The following is a 13,966-nucleotide window of genomic DNA, read 5'->3' on the forward strand; positions in this document are numbered from 1 at the left end:
TTCAACGAGAAACCTTGGGTAAGCTGACCTTCCACTAAGCATTGGTGCTCTTATCATTGGTAGCGGGGTAGCTCAGATGCATAGCGGGGTAGTACATGACGTTGATAACCCTTCGGCGCCGTCTTTGGAGAACATGTCCCGCGTATAGCCGTTCAGACAGAATTATTGTACCAAACGCTCCAAGAAGCGGTAGTGATGTTGAAAGATATCCTCACGAAGTAGCCATGCTTGAATAGCCGTCTGAAGAAGCGATGCAGTGGCTTTTCTCGGGCGGCATTCCGCGGCTGTCTTTGATTTTTCTGCATCCTTCCGGGCTAAATATTCATCCGCTATTTGCCGTGTCTCCAACACGCTGTAGCCGCTTGATCATCACTTAGTAAACATTGTTTTTCTCTCATTGGCGTCATACACTACATCGATGAAAAGGGCAATCTTGGCCACCCGACGGCAACCCGCCTTGACCTTGACAACGCGCATTGAGCACCAACAACCTTACCTCTGCTTTCCGAAAAGAGCATACAACGAAGTAACTCACCAATCCCCCACCATGGCTGCTGGACGCGCAGATGCCGAAAAGGAAATAAAACGGAACCCACACGGTGACTTCAAAGCAGTCGAGGCCTCGCGTCCCCCCTTTGACAAGACATCCTCTTTCCACTACACGCAAACACCCAAGCCAAACTGGCCACTAGGCAGCGGCCCTAACGATGCCTCTGACCAAGGAAAATCGCACCGCTCCATCGCACCCTACGAGCAAGGCCGCCCCGTAGTCCACAACTACAAGCTCCTGATTTCAGCCATCGTCCCCCGCCCCATCGGCTTCGTCTCAACCATCAGTGCAGACGGCCAATCAACCAACCTCGCCCCCTTCAGTTACTTCAACCTCGTCAACCACGATCCCCCCATGTTCGTCCTCGGCTTCGCAGGCGGCATGGACAAGGCCAAGGACACGCTCAAGAATCTGCTCGACACCAAGGAAGCTACCGTTAACATCATCTCCGAGCATTACGTCGAGGCTGCAAATTTTTGCAGCATCAATGCGCCGCCGGGAATTAGCGAGTGGGCGTTTAGCGGACTGCATCCTGAAAAGAGTAAGATTGTGAGACCGGATCGCGTCAAGGAGGCTGTGTTTAGTATCGAGGCCAAGCTGGTGGATAAGGTGGAGTGGACGAGTAAGAACCCTGATACGCCAGGCAAGAAGACGGGAGTTACGGTATTTATCGAGGGTGTCAATTTTTGGGCGAGAGAAGATGCGATTGATGAGCAGGGCGTGCTTATCGATCCTGCTGTAAGTTTATGCTTGAGTAACGCCCGTGTGGGCTTACCTGTTGTGTCTGACATCCACTAATTTATTGCTTTGTTCAGGTTCTCAAGCCCATTTCTCGATTGGGCGGTATTACGTATGGGCGCACTACACAGGCGTTTGAGCTGCCTAGACCGGATTATGACGAAATTACCAAGGATCCCGAGGGGAAGAAGTTGGCGCTGCCAAAGAGTGAGAGCCAATTGTAGACGCACACACTCGCATCTAGACATTTTGATTTTGAACAAGAAAGGGCTAGAAAAAGAAATGTACGCTCAAGAATTTATTGCTCTTGATTGATATCACGCGTTCTACCCACCATTATGTCTCTTCATTCCTGTTTTTTTACCTACCAAGACTCCACCGTATCAAAAGGAGTTCTTCGTCTACTCCTGTCGCTCCTTTGCATCCTCAACCGCCTTCCTCCAATCATAGAACTTCATATAGATGCCCTCTGAGATAGTAATGCATGAACTACCCACAGCGCATCCAGTCCAGAGCCCTACCAGCTTCAAATCGCGTGGGAAGCAAAGGAACAGGGCCAGTGGTACAGCAATGACGTAGTAAACGAACAGATTGCAAACGCCACCAATACTCTGCTTTCCCAATCCACGTAGCAGCGCATTGACCATTGCAGTAGTCGAGTCTGCAAACTGGAAGGTAGCGAGCAGAGGCAGCACAGTAGCAACAATGCTCACGACTTCAGGATCGCTACTAAAGGCGCGAGGCAAGATATTGCGGAATGCTGTAAGGAAAGTAAAGTCGATAAGCCCGATTGCGAGAAAGGTTGCAACGTAGGTTTTGGTGGCAGTCCGGGCTGCAGAGAGGGAACCTGCACCAATGAGATTGCCCAAGCGGGTTGAGACTGCGACGCCAACGCTAAAGGGTACGTGGTAGATGGCTACAGCGAGAGTCATGACGCTGCAAATATTAAATTAGTATCGAATAGGAGGATTTGAAAAGGGCGTGACAGCTTACATTGATTGGGCGGCTAGGTGGGCCGTGGAAAGATAGCTCGTTGAAAAGGTGAGAATGTCCTAAGGAGATTAGTAAATTGGATATAAAGTTTTGTAAACGAGTGACATACGAATGCAAGCCACTCTGTTTCCACCATGATAATACCCGGTACTGCCAACTTGGCCATCGGTCCCCAATTCGTGAACGCAGCTTTCGTGAAGCCGCCCCAACACTCGAGCGATGCGGGGTTCACCAAGTAGACATAGATGAAGAGGAGTAATGGCAAAAGGTTGTTAGAAACAACGGTTGCAAGTGCGGCGCCAGTAAGATTCCAGTCCAAGATGAAGACAAAGACATAGTTTAGGGCAACGTTGACTGGCGTCGCAATGAGCAGCACGAAGAGGGAAGCATTGAAGAGTCCCTGGGCCTGTGTAAATCGCTTGCCAGCTTCAAAGATTGCATATCCTGGTGCACCAGCCAGCAGCAATGAGAGATAATAGCCAGCAAGGTGAGCTAATTCCTTTTCTGGAACGAGAGCTGCGAGTATCCGGCCCGAACACAGCCAGATGGCGCCAATGGGAAGGGTGACAGCAAGCATGAACAAGATCATGCGTTGAAGGTGGAGACCGACCATGGTTTTCTTGCCGGATCCGTAGGCCTGCGCACAGAGAGTATCCAGGGATGTGGCTAAGCCTTCATAGACGGCTAGTCCGGTGATGTTGGCGGTCATAGTAGCGAGAGAGACAGCACCAAGCTCATCCGTCCCAACTGTATTAGATGCGAGTCAGTTGATGCCTCAGAGGCTTTCATACTAAGCACTTACTATGTCCAACGACGAAGATAGTCACCAAGCTAAATGAGTACTGGAGTAGATACGTTCCCATGAGCGGAACACTGTACTTGAACAACAACTTTGCCTCCTGGCGCGCCGTCGTCCCCAGCTCTTCCACCGTGCCATCTCTTCCTAGTAGGCTTTCGATATCGGTCGTGTCAGCAATAGCTCCATACTGATGCTGCTTTGCCGCATTGTCGTGGGCCTTTAGCAGGCCGACGCGCTCAGCGGTGCTCGTGGAGAATCGGCGGGCCTCGGAAGGGTCCATTGTGTATACGGCGCTGCCGCCAGAAGTAAAAGGGAAAGGAACAAAAACCAGGGCTAAGGACGATATATCATAGTCGTGGCCTAGAGGCGCGTCTCTGGTGTGATGATCGACTTTGTTCTGGCGTTTCGAGCTTACTTTTGGTTGCGGCTGCCACAGTGGGGCGAGGAGCTGAGCTTCTGGCCCCTGTGTCGTCAATGGCGCCATACGTGTAAGTATGGGGCGGCTTGTAGCGAAGCAGTAAAGCGCCGGAGGACTTAACGGAGAGTGGGCAGCATAATCCGCTTCCAGGCGCCTGTGTGGGGGACCTCCGCGAACGTTGTCCAGATGGGGGAAACCTGGCGCAAGGTTTGCCCACAAGTGGGCTTAGGTTTGTTGATGGATGTGGGTGCAGAGACGAGCTTTTCTTTTCACTGGCACAATCCGTAGCTTGCCATGGCTGCCATGTTCAGCTACGATTGCCAGCCGCAATCGTGATCCAGACTTTGGGGAGAGCGCGGACCGTGAAAGTCATCGGGCAATTTTCTATTGGCGAGCGCTCGTTTGGTAGATTGTCTATCTCCGAATCAGCCGCGCTCCGCGATGCGCTACTGTCCACCGTCGATGTATGGATGTCTGCCGAGGATATTCAGTAGTCATCTCAAGACAGGCACCCTTATCCTAGCCAAAGTGACAATATGGCGGCTAAGTAGGGCTGAGTGTTAATGAACTGTTGTTAATGTTGGTGTTGTTGTCGTCACGTGAGCTGTAGCTAGCCGAGGAAGGAGATGCATCTTGGCATACCTTTGATCGGTCGAGTATCAGCAGAGCTTCTTACTTAGAGCCAGTCAGATTGCGTTTCTTCGTGCATTAAGAGCCCTTTTAGAGGGATCGTACATAATTGATATGCAGCTAAAGATCCAAAAAACCAGGGACAAGGCTGATACCCTCCCTGCATAATGAAAATTCTCCTCATGCTGCAGGCTTGGGTGAATTGAACGTAGCGTATTGTGGATTTTCTAGTTGCGCAGCCAGCGTAAAGGTGGTCTCGAATGTATTGTCTTCCTTCGGTCGAACAGTGTGCGCAACAACTAGCCCGCTTCTTAGAGTAATGTTCTGAGGCTACACTATCTCCCCGTGGCTCTCCTCCTAAGAAAACAACCAAGTTAAAGCCTTAGCATATGTCGCAAACTAATTTGTAGGGAAGTATGTACACTTGAGCCGATGCAGTGTAGTTGATGGTTAGTGATTCGTATTGGGTGACTATTGCCAAGACCAAAGCACGTGATATTCTCTATAAAATCAACTGTTTAAGCTCTACAGTCCGAGAGTGTTTGCGTCGTGTTTATATATAGACTTACCTTTTACTCCCTTTGTTAACTTAGAATCGATCATAAAAGTACTAAAATTTCCGATGTTGATAATCAAGTAAGACTACAATTGAGACTAAAAACATCTTCCTGATAACTCAGAAATCCCGAATCCCGCATTTGATCCAGTATCGAACGGGGTAAGTGTGAACATGTCTACAGTAGCCGGGAAACAAGCACCAGCTAGGTAAACTGAACGGCATTGAATATTCCACCAGGAAACAACCCATGTGGGGGAGGAAGAGAATAAGATCCTGAAACACGAATGAAAATTTCCGAGAATATCGAACGCAACGAATTACAGGACGAGGAGACTAATCTAGTTGCCAAATACAGTCAGACACTGGGTGTTGTGAAGCAAAGAAAGCGCAAGCATCCCAGATCGAACACAAGCCTAGGGGCTGACACAGCTTACCGTGTATTGTACGCATTCCTAGTGCTTACTAGCAAGATTATGGAGGATGTCACTACTGGGTTTTAATTCTGACGCCGAGAAGCTGTGGAAACTTAATACTGGATTGCGGCTACTTGGCATACTATAGGCCCGAGAATCTGTGATATGAGACTTTCTCAGTCTCCCTTTCTTAGAGATACATCTCAGAATCTCCATTTACAGGTCAGGGTAATCATGGGCTTGTTACATTTTCTTCTTCTTTTGTGCTCAATCATGGCTGAATTTTCCATTGAGTCAATAGATAAACCACCACATCAGCAACCTGGAAAAAGAACTAGTCCGCTACACATCATCAATGGCCACGAGCGCCTTCGCATAGAGCCATGGGGTCACAACTCAATTCGTGTACGAGCATCTTTATATCGAGATGGGACAGGAAATGAATTGGGTGCTTTGCTAGAAACTCCGTTAAACGAATGCGGTACGGAGTGTTTGGAAAGCCCATCAAAGATATCCTATCACAACAACTCCGCTGTACAAAATGGTCTAATCGAAGTAAGTGTTTCAAAGAACAAGTTGAGATTTTGGCGAATGAATGGCATCAGTCGTGAGCTTCTTTTTGAAGAGCTATGGCCTCAGGTAATAGAATGCTGCAATCCAGTGAGAGATTTCGAGTACTTATTCAATTGATAAGCATGGTAGAATTGCACGCGACTGGTCATTTGATACTGCGGGAGTTACATCAAGGCCTTGTGCGACATTCTCTTTTACTATGGAAAAAGATGAGCAGATTTTTGGTCTGGGTCAGCACCAGACTGGGAATCTGAATAAGAAGCCAGGGTGAGCACTTCAATTCCCAGGGACTTTCTACATACTGATACAGGCAGAAAATATAATTTCCGGCATTACCAATCCGAAACAACAATTCCATTTTTCATCTCGTCAAAGACTTACGGCTTTTTATGGAACGTCCCCAGTATGGGTCACGTAACGCTTGATGACAACAGAATCCAATGGTTTACGGAATCAGCGATGGTAATTGATTACGGTATGTATGTGCCTGAATTTCTAGCTAAGACTAAAAAAATCTAGTGGTATCCGTGGCTGAAAAGGGCGACTTTAGAACACTGATGAAAACTCATAGCTCACTAACGGGACGGGCTCCTTCCTTCCCAAAGTATGGTCGTGGTTATATTCAATCTAAGACTACATACATAAACCAAAATGAAGTATCACGTGTAGCGGAAGGATTCAAGAAACATAAAATCCCAGTGTCAATGATCCAGATTGGTAACTATGGAAACCTTGAACTCTGTTTTACTTTCCAAAGCTAACAGGGAACTTGGAGATGCACCTCACTGGCGTGCTTTTGGCGACTTCGCATTTGATCGATTGAAATTTCCTGACCTAGCGCTGCTTGTCGAAACGGTTCGCAAGTTGACGAATGGAGCACGCATTATTGCAAGTATATGGCCCCTTATGGAACCCTCATCCGAGAACTGGCTTGATTATCTATCTTCCGGTCTTGTTGCTGGATCGACACAAGGCACTGGGGTAGTAGAATTCTTCAACGGTACAGCTATGCATCTCCTTGACTACACGAATCCGATGACCAGAAATAAGACTTGGAGTAAGATAATTGATAATTATTACAATATCGGAATACGAGACTTCTTGCTGGATTGTACAGAAGGAGGTGGTGTCGGAGAAGTATGTCTAAGCGATCTATCATCTGAACCCTATTCTGACTTTGATAGGGGTTTTCATTCAAAACCATCACGATGTATCCTCTCCAGGTGGTACCTTATCCACGTCCAAATTTTATTTACTCGCTCGGCACTCAGTCTGAGATTGGAGCAATTTTTCCATTCTATGCTCAAAAAATGGTCTACGATGGTCTAGCAACTTTGGATATCCAACCTGGACATCACGAGGAAGACAAGGGAATATCATTTTCTAGAAGTGCATGGCTAGGATCTCAACGGTTTTCCAGTGTCCTTTGGAATGGCGATGTTGATGGAAGCTGGGAGGCGTTCCGCGCCCAGATAACAGCAGGCCTCAATGTCCAAGTAAGTGGAACAAAAACATTCAAGGCAAATTTGACGTTGACGGCCTACCCTCAGCTTGCTGGAATCCCATGGTGGGCTTCTGACATTGGTGGCTACTATGCTCAAACAGAATACCATGGTAACATATCCGATCCACAATATCAAGAGCTCTATGTTCGATGGTTGCAGTACGGAACGTAAGATTTTAAATGGATCCAAACTGAAGGCCTTTGCTGAATCAAATTCACAGATTTAGCCCAGTGATGAGAGCACATGGGCGACGCAAGTGCCTCCCGAAAGATCAAGACGGATTCGACTCTTGCCCCAATGAGCCTTGGTCGTTTGGAGAAGCCGTCTTTCCTCACATCAAACGATTCATCCACCTACGCTACACTATGGACCTCTATATCAAAGCCTTGTTCGAAGAAGCTAGCAGCTTTGGAACGCCGCTCCAAAGGCCTCTTTTCTTTGATTTTGCCACAGTCGATTTGTATACGATCATGTACGCTGAAGAGCTCAAAAATCAATTCATGTTCGGACCGAACTTGCTGGTTGCTCCTATAACCGTCCCAGGTCCTTCGGAGTGGAGAGTATACTTGCCTGTTGACACAATCCACAAGGAGCAAAACAACGGCAGCGCCAAGACCACAGTGTGGAGAGATTGGTGGTCAGATGAAATTCACTATGGCGGGAGATTTGTTACACTGAGCGTTTCGATGGCCAGAATCCCTCTCTTTTACAGAAGGAGTAAGGAAGACTTGTTAGCTGGAAGAATCATCGGTTGATATGTTGAAGATGTTTCGAAGGCTGCAAAGCAGTATAGTCCAAACCTGCCTAGGAAAATAAGACGAGATTTGGGAAAGCAGTTCTCGGCCACATGCATGGTTATAGAAGAAAGACAATTGACTATTTAATAATCGTGACTACTACTGTGCTTCCATCTTCTCTGCAAGCTTATAATTCTCTTAAATAGATAGAATGGTCGGCTTTGCATATTAAAAGGAAACATTCTATCACACAGAAACGGAACAACGGCCTTACTAAAGAGGATTCGGCCTAAACATGCAATACGTTGCTTTTATTCCCTCATATGAAGAAGTGGCAGATGATAACGTCAGCTTTTCTTTACCCGTCGTAACCCAAAGATTTATGACGAGTGCCCACGCTGAACTTTTGGAAATGACGGGGATTCTCATGGCTTTACAAATTATCTTTCACTCAAAATTGGTTCCATTATCATTCAAAGAAAGCGACGCAAAGATAGAAGTACATAACCACTTGTAGGTAGTTCCGCCCATCTTACTACGCTGTACTCAACGTTAACTCAGCTCATAAGGAACTTGCAGTAATATTCCAAGTTTGATGACGCGCCTATCTGTTACGCTGCTGGAGTCCTCCATTCGCACTGTAAGCATCGCCTCGAGGCACCATAGAAAGTTCCTGATGGTCATAACACTCAGTGCGATGACCCTTAGTACCCCTACAGGTGGAATACGTACAATCACCGCGCTATTATAGCGATATAAAAGGCTGCCAGCTCGTAATTTTCTATTCAAATTCTTCAGCAGTTTGTGTTATGTAAAGACACGGGACGAATGGACGGTGTAGGCTCCACACGTGGTTTGCGAGCGTTAAATCCCTCATTTTTATATCCCTCAAGCTAGCACGCGGAAACTGCCAGGAGGCAGTGGTAGCTTACACCAGATCTGATAAATCTCCGAATTCAGCCACAGATTTGGAGGCGCCTAATTTCCAATTGGCTTAAACAACACGGGCTGATTGTGGTGTTTTACTATGAGGCATTTTCTTGGCCAGGGTACGGGAGGAAGCGCATGAAGTTGGTTGGTTGCAGACGATTCGGGCCGTTGATGATAAAACTATTTGGTGTAGCTTGTGGCTTGCGCCACGGGCCGCTGTGACAGCAAAAGCTTCATTCACGATTGCCGTCGGTCTAGGCCATAGAAGTTCTTAGTGTACGATGGCATGCTTGGCTTATTTGATCGCCCTTAGTCGCGATGACAGAATCACACAAACTGACTTGCATCTTTTTCCTTTCAATTCCGAGGAGGCTCTTTCTGAGGTGCACTGCCATACTGTACCGTCAGCCTAGCCCGCAGAGCATCCTCAGCAATGACCTCCAGTAAGGGCAATGTGCCTGACGATCACGAAGAAACCGAACCAACTGGAGATATAAACGACATTGAGAAGCAAGAGAGAACAACCCATATTGTTTGGGAGGATGTGAATCATCCCGGGAGGGGCCGTTCAGATGGCAGAACTGCTCGCCGCCAATCGCGCAGTAGAAGCCAAGGTTCTATTTCGAGTGTTCGAAGTCGTACTCACTCTGTATCTGGCATTCCTATCGAGTTCCGCACACTTTCCATCCAAGTGAGCGAGAGCAAAGCCAAAGCAAGAGATCCGCCATCGAAAGATACCGACGATACCAAAAACGCGAATAGCGACTACTTTGGGCAACTCGACTACCACACACTGAGTGCGAAGAGTGTCTGCGACCGCTTCAACGTCTTTCAGAAGCAGGGTCTCAGCAAAGAGGCAGCTGCTACACGCCTTCAACGCGATGGCAAAAATGCGATCCCTAGCCCACCCGAACACATGTGGCGGAAAATCTTTTGGTATGTGTTCGGAGGCTTCTGTTCAGTTCTATGGATTGGAGTCATCATCTTCTTCATATGCTGGAGGCCTTTGGGAGACCCTCACCCTGCGGCGTATAACCTGGGCCTGGCCATCTTAGTGCTCATCGTCATCCTCCTTCAGGCTTGCTTCTCAGCCTTCCAAGATTGGTCGACGAAGCGAACGATGCAATCGATTTTGGACCTGCTTCCCTCGGATGCGATGGTCCTCCGTGACGGCTCGTTTGTAAAGGTTCCTTCTACAGATATCGTCGTCGGTGACATCGTTCGTATCTCCATCGGCGACAAAGTACCTGCCGACATGCGTTTGTTGACCTCTTCGGGCGATGTACGATTCGATCGTTCCATGATAACAGGAGAAGCCGAGGAAGTAGATGGTGCGCTTGATTCTACGGACGAAAACTTCCTTGAGTCGCGCAACATCTCTTTCATGGGAACTATGGTGGTCAACGGCAGCGCTGTTGGAATTGTTGTGTTGACAGGACAGAACTCCGTCATGGGTCGTATCGCGCAGGCAACGTCTGGGGTCAAGGAAGAACCTACTCTTATCCAACGCGAGATCAGTCGATTCGTCTATATCATTGTATGCTTGACAGTATGCCTTGCGCTCTTGTAAGTTTGGAGACTAGGCTGTCTATGGAGAAAGCTGACCGTATAAAGATTATTATTCGTCTGGGTCGGGTGGCTACGAAAAGACCACAAGGGCTTCCTCTCCGTCATCGCTATGCTCAACAATGTTATGGGTTGTGTGGTCGCATTCATTCCAGAGGGTATGCCGGTTGGCGTAGCGCTGACGCTCATGATGGTAGCGCGACGCATGAAGAGTGCCAACGTCTTGCCCAAAGGACTATCTACAGTTGAGACTCTCGGATGTGTCAACGTCATATGCTCCGACAAGACGGGCACCCTCACTGAGAACAAAATGACAGTCACTTCAATAGGATTTGTGGATGAGCTGAAGTCTGCGGAGGACCTTGCGCCTATGCTCGCTTCTGAAAGCTGTCCAGGGGCTTTGCAAGAGCTCCACAAGGCCGCTATCTTGTGCAACGACGCCATGTTCGATCCTACAACCATTCAACTTCCCGTAAGCGAAAGAGCTATTCAAGGAAATGCGACCGATGGGGCTGTGTTACGCTTTGCTGAAGGAGCGAAGCTGGGGCGTTCTCTCCACGAGACTCTCCCTCGCGTCTTTTCGATCCCGTTCAACTCAAAGAATAAATGGATGCTCTCGTTACATGAACAAGGAAAGAAAAGCGAAGAATCGGAAAAGCCGGAATTTTTGGTTCTTGTTAAAGGCGCGCCCGATGTACTACTCCCAAAATGCTCCTCTTGGCTGTCATTCCGTACAAACACTGTCCAACCGCTGGACAGTGAAGCACGACACCTTCTATCCCAGGCGCAAGAGAAACTCTCGCGCAATGCAGAACGTGTCATCATGCTCTGCCAGCGGCAATACAAGCCAGTTGCATCCCTACGCTCCAACGCCTTTTCGGACGAACTCACTGAACATGCTCTCACTGATCTCACCATCATCGGCATTTTGGGCATCCTCGACCCCCCACGTCCGGAATCAGCTGAAACTGTTGCAACGTGTCGTAGAGCTGGTATCAGATTCTTCATGGTTACAGGTGACTTTGGTCTCACGGGAGCTGCAATCGCCCGGCGAATTGGCATCTTCTCTAGCGATAGAGAACCGGACACAATAACGGACATTGTAGATCGCAATGCTTCGGGAGACGTGGCGACTGCAAAAACCATTTCTAGCAGCTCCGGAAACCAATCTCTACTTCTTGAAGGCACGCAACTTGGCGATCTGAGCGACGCTGATTGGGACGTGGTTTGTCAATACGAGGAAATTGTGTTCGGGCGCACAACACCTGAACAGAAACTGCGCATTGTCAACGAGCTCAAGGGACGTCAAAATGTAGTCGCTGTGACTGGAGACGGGGTTAACGATGCCCCTGCCCTTCGTGCTAGCGATGTAGGTATCGCTATCGTATCCGGTTCTGACGTTGCCCTGGAAGCCTCCGACTTGGTCCTGATGGATAAGTTCTCTTCAATCATCGATGGTATTCGTCTTGGGCGACTTGTGTTTCAGAATCTTCAGAAAGTTATTGGGTAAGTCCATCGACTCTAACAAGGCAATGCGTGACTGACTCGTTAATACAGTTACCTCTTGCCCGCAGGGTCCTGGTCTGAAATATGGCCCGTTCTCCTGAATGTCTTCTTTGGAGTGCCCCTTCCGTTGAGCTCTTTTCTCATGATTATCATCTGTGTTTTCACGGATCTCTTCTGCTCGCTCTCCCTTATCATGGAACGTGAGGAGTTTGATCTTCTCTCACTACCTCCCCGAGACACCAAACGCGATCATCTCATCAACGTCAAGATCTACATCCAGTCATATCTCTTCATTGGAGTGATGCAGACTGTCTGCGCGCATTCAATGTTCTTCCTTTACATGTGGCGCCATGCAAAGATACCTGCTTCCGCCCTCTTCTTTGCCTACGAAAAGTACACCGACGGTTTCTATGGGTACAGCATGGACGAACTCAACCACTTCAACACCGTCGGACAATGCGTCTACTTTGTCACTCTTGTCATTTTACAATGGGGCAATATCCTGTCTATCCGCAACAAGCGCCTCAGCATCCTACAGGCCGACCCGTTCCGCAAAGACCGGCGTAATCCTTGGCTGGCTGCGGGTATCCTTGTCAGCCTGTGCATTGCTATCTTTGTAACGGAGGTTGAAGGCATACAGAACCTATTTGGTACTGCTTCGGTACCAATGGAGTTCTGGCTCATTCCCATCCCATTGGCGCTTGGTATTATAGTCATGGATGAGATGAGGAAGTTGGCTGTCAGGATGTGGCCAAACGGGCCCATTGCACGCATTGCATGGTAGTTTCAGAGGACTTGATATACCAGATAATCTTCTCTAGTTTATCAGTATGCCTGTATTTATTAATTGAAAGAAGGCTATAGTAAGGTCCACAAAATAATACTTCGATTCGGGCAATTGAATAGAACATGACTGTGATTTCAGATTTTATTGAAGCATACCCAACCAGTAGCATGAAAATTTGATGTTGTATTGAGTGACAAAGATGCCTATCTGCTCCGAAAACAAAGTCCATATATGCTCATAGTCTAGCGATGAGATACAAACCCACAATATGTGCATAGAAGTTGCAAGCCACTACGGTGGCGCAAATCCAACTAACGAGTAAAATAGACTAGCTTTCCATGTTTCATAGCCCTTCATCTTAAAACCTTGTAGCGTACATTTTCATGGATTCAAACAATTCCACATACTCTAATACCTGCGACGGCCGTTGGGCGACTTTTTCCTGATATTAGTAATACAACCCTATAAGTCATATTAGTATTCTCTTTTGCATTATTAAAATTCTACACCGATATAAACGTACACCTTTGCCATCGCAATTCCCGGCAAATGTTGAACCACCAGAGTTACATTGACATGATGCGCCGGAGCCACCAGTGCATGGACCGCCAGCGATAATGTCAGATCCATGGCATATGAGCTGGCTCTGAGCTGTTGCTAAGCCAGAAAATAAGAGCATGCCGGTGGCGACGATAGAGACGAAATGGAGTTGCATTTTGACGGTTAATCAGGTCGGTGAGGTAGATAGAGGAAGGTGAGTGTAGTAGTGGAGGAAGTGTGATGGGATTGAAGTCGTGATTGTTAATGATATTAGGTATGATACTTGGTAGCATGTATATGCCTTTACTCACATCATCCTTCGCATAAATTGAGAGAAGAAGGGCCGCACCGATACGAGGTATCAGTGTTGTCAATAACTATGGGAGACCTAGCTTCGCCCAGTTTGGCTATAGGAGCAGAATTAGGTAAGGTCACGGCGGTTTGATTTCTAACACGTGACATGACGATAGTTAGATGTACCCACGATACTCTCGATCCAGAGAGTGTCAGCTTCATCAGATCGATTTTGGCGACACCCCCACGGACCATTACTGACTTCGCCCTTGACAGCCACTGTATCTACCCAGATCGATCCGTACACTTGACATAGCTTGATTGTCAATGAATCTGTGGAGTGTAGCTAAGGTGAAACAGAATAACAAGGAAGCAAATACGTAGAGATTCCCATGATGGTTGGTCAAGCATTCTTTCTTGCTACTATC

At 47.7% G+C, this 13,966-nt stretch overlaps 6 protein-coding genes across 6 annotated transcripts; 5 read left to right on the forward strand and 1 right to left on the reverse strand.

The window, feature by feature from the left end:
- Positions 1-547: 547 nt before the first annotated feature.
- On the forward strand, positions 548-1,512 carry COCCADRAFT_1421 (uncharacterized protein; the record flags this gene model as incomplete). The annotated part of the gene is made up of 2 exons (XM_007709720.1): positions 548-1,288; positions 1,366-1,512. The coding sequence occupies 2 exons, from the start codon at positions 548-550 to the stop codon at positions 1,510-1,512; spliced, it is 888 nt and encodes a 295-aa protein (XP_007707910.1).
- A 177-nt stretch (positions 1,513-1,689) lies between these two features.
- On the reverse strand, positions 1,690-3,564 carry COCCADRAFT_33079 (uncharacterized protein; the record flags this gene model as incomplete). Its single annotated transcript, XM_007709762.1, has 4 exons — positions 1,690-2,224; positions 2,282-2,340; positions 2,391-3,028; positions 3,084-3,564. The coding sequence occupies 4 exons, from the start codon at positions 3,562-3,564 to the stop codon at positions 1,690-1,692; spliced, it is 1,713 nt and encodes a 570-aa protein (XP_007707952.1).
- Positions 3,565-3,677: 113 nt separating this feature from the next.
- COCCADRAFT_84718 (uncharacterized protein) lies at positions 3,678-3,992 on the forward strand (the record flags this gene model as incomplete). Its single annotated transcript, XM_007709799.1, has 1 exon — positions 3,678-3,992. A coding segment is annotated over one exon (315 nt), but the record flags the coding sequence as incomplete, so codon positions are not given.
- Positions 3,993-5,373: 1,381 nt separating this feature from the next.
- COCCADRAFT_84657 (uncharacterized protein) lies at positions 5,374-5,790 on the forward strand (the record flags this gene model as incomplete). Its single annotated transcript, XM_007709800.1, has 1 exon — positions 5,374-5,790. The coding sequence occupies one exon, from the start codon at positions 5,374-5,376 to the stop codon at positions 5,788-5,790; it is 417 nt and encodes a 138-aa protein (XP_007707990.1).
- A 64-nt stretch (positions 5,791-5,854) lies between these two features.
- Positions 5,855-7,933, forward strand: COCCADRAFT_84739 (glycoside hydrolase family 31 protein; the record flags this gene model as incomplete). The annotated part of the gene is made up of 7 exons (XM_007709801.1): positions 5,855-5,940; positions 5,988-6,148; positions 6,193-6,390; positions 6,449-6,810; positions 6,858-7,169; positions 7,224-7,345; positions 7,399-7,933. Coding segments are annotated over 7 exons (1,776 nt in total), but the record flags the coding sequence as incomplete, so codon positions are not given.
- A 1,345-nt stretch (positions 7,934-9,278) lies between these two features.
- Positions 9,279-12,701, forward strand: COCCADRAFT_84757 (uncharacterized protein; the record flags this gene model as incomplete). The annotated part of the gene is made up of 3 exons (XM_007709802.1): positions 9,279-10,411; positions 10,460-11,917; positions 11,969-12,701. The coding sequence occupies 3 exons, from the start codon at positions 9,279-9,281 to the stop codon at positions 12,699-12,701; spliced, it is 3,324 nt and encodes a 1,107-aa protein (XP_007707992.1).
- Between the last annotated feature and the right edge of the window lie 1,265 nt (positions 12,702-13,966).

This window comes from Bipolaris zeicola, assembly GCF_000523435.1.
Source record: "Bipolaris zeicola 26-R-13 unplaced genomic scaffold scaffold_11, whole genome shotgun sequence".
NCBI classification, from domain to species: Eukaryota; Fungi; Ascomycota; class Dothideomycetes; order Pleosporales; family Pleosporaceae; genus Bipolaris; species Bipolaris zeicola.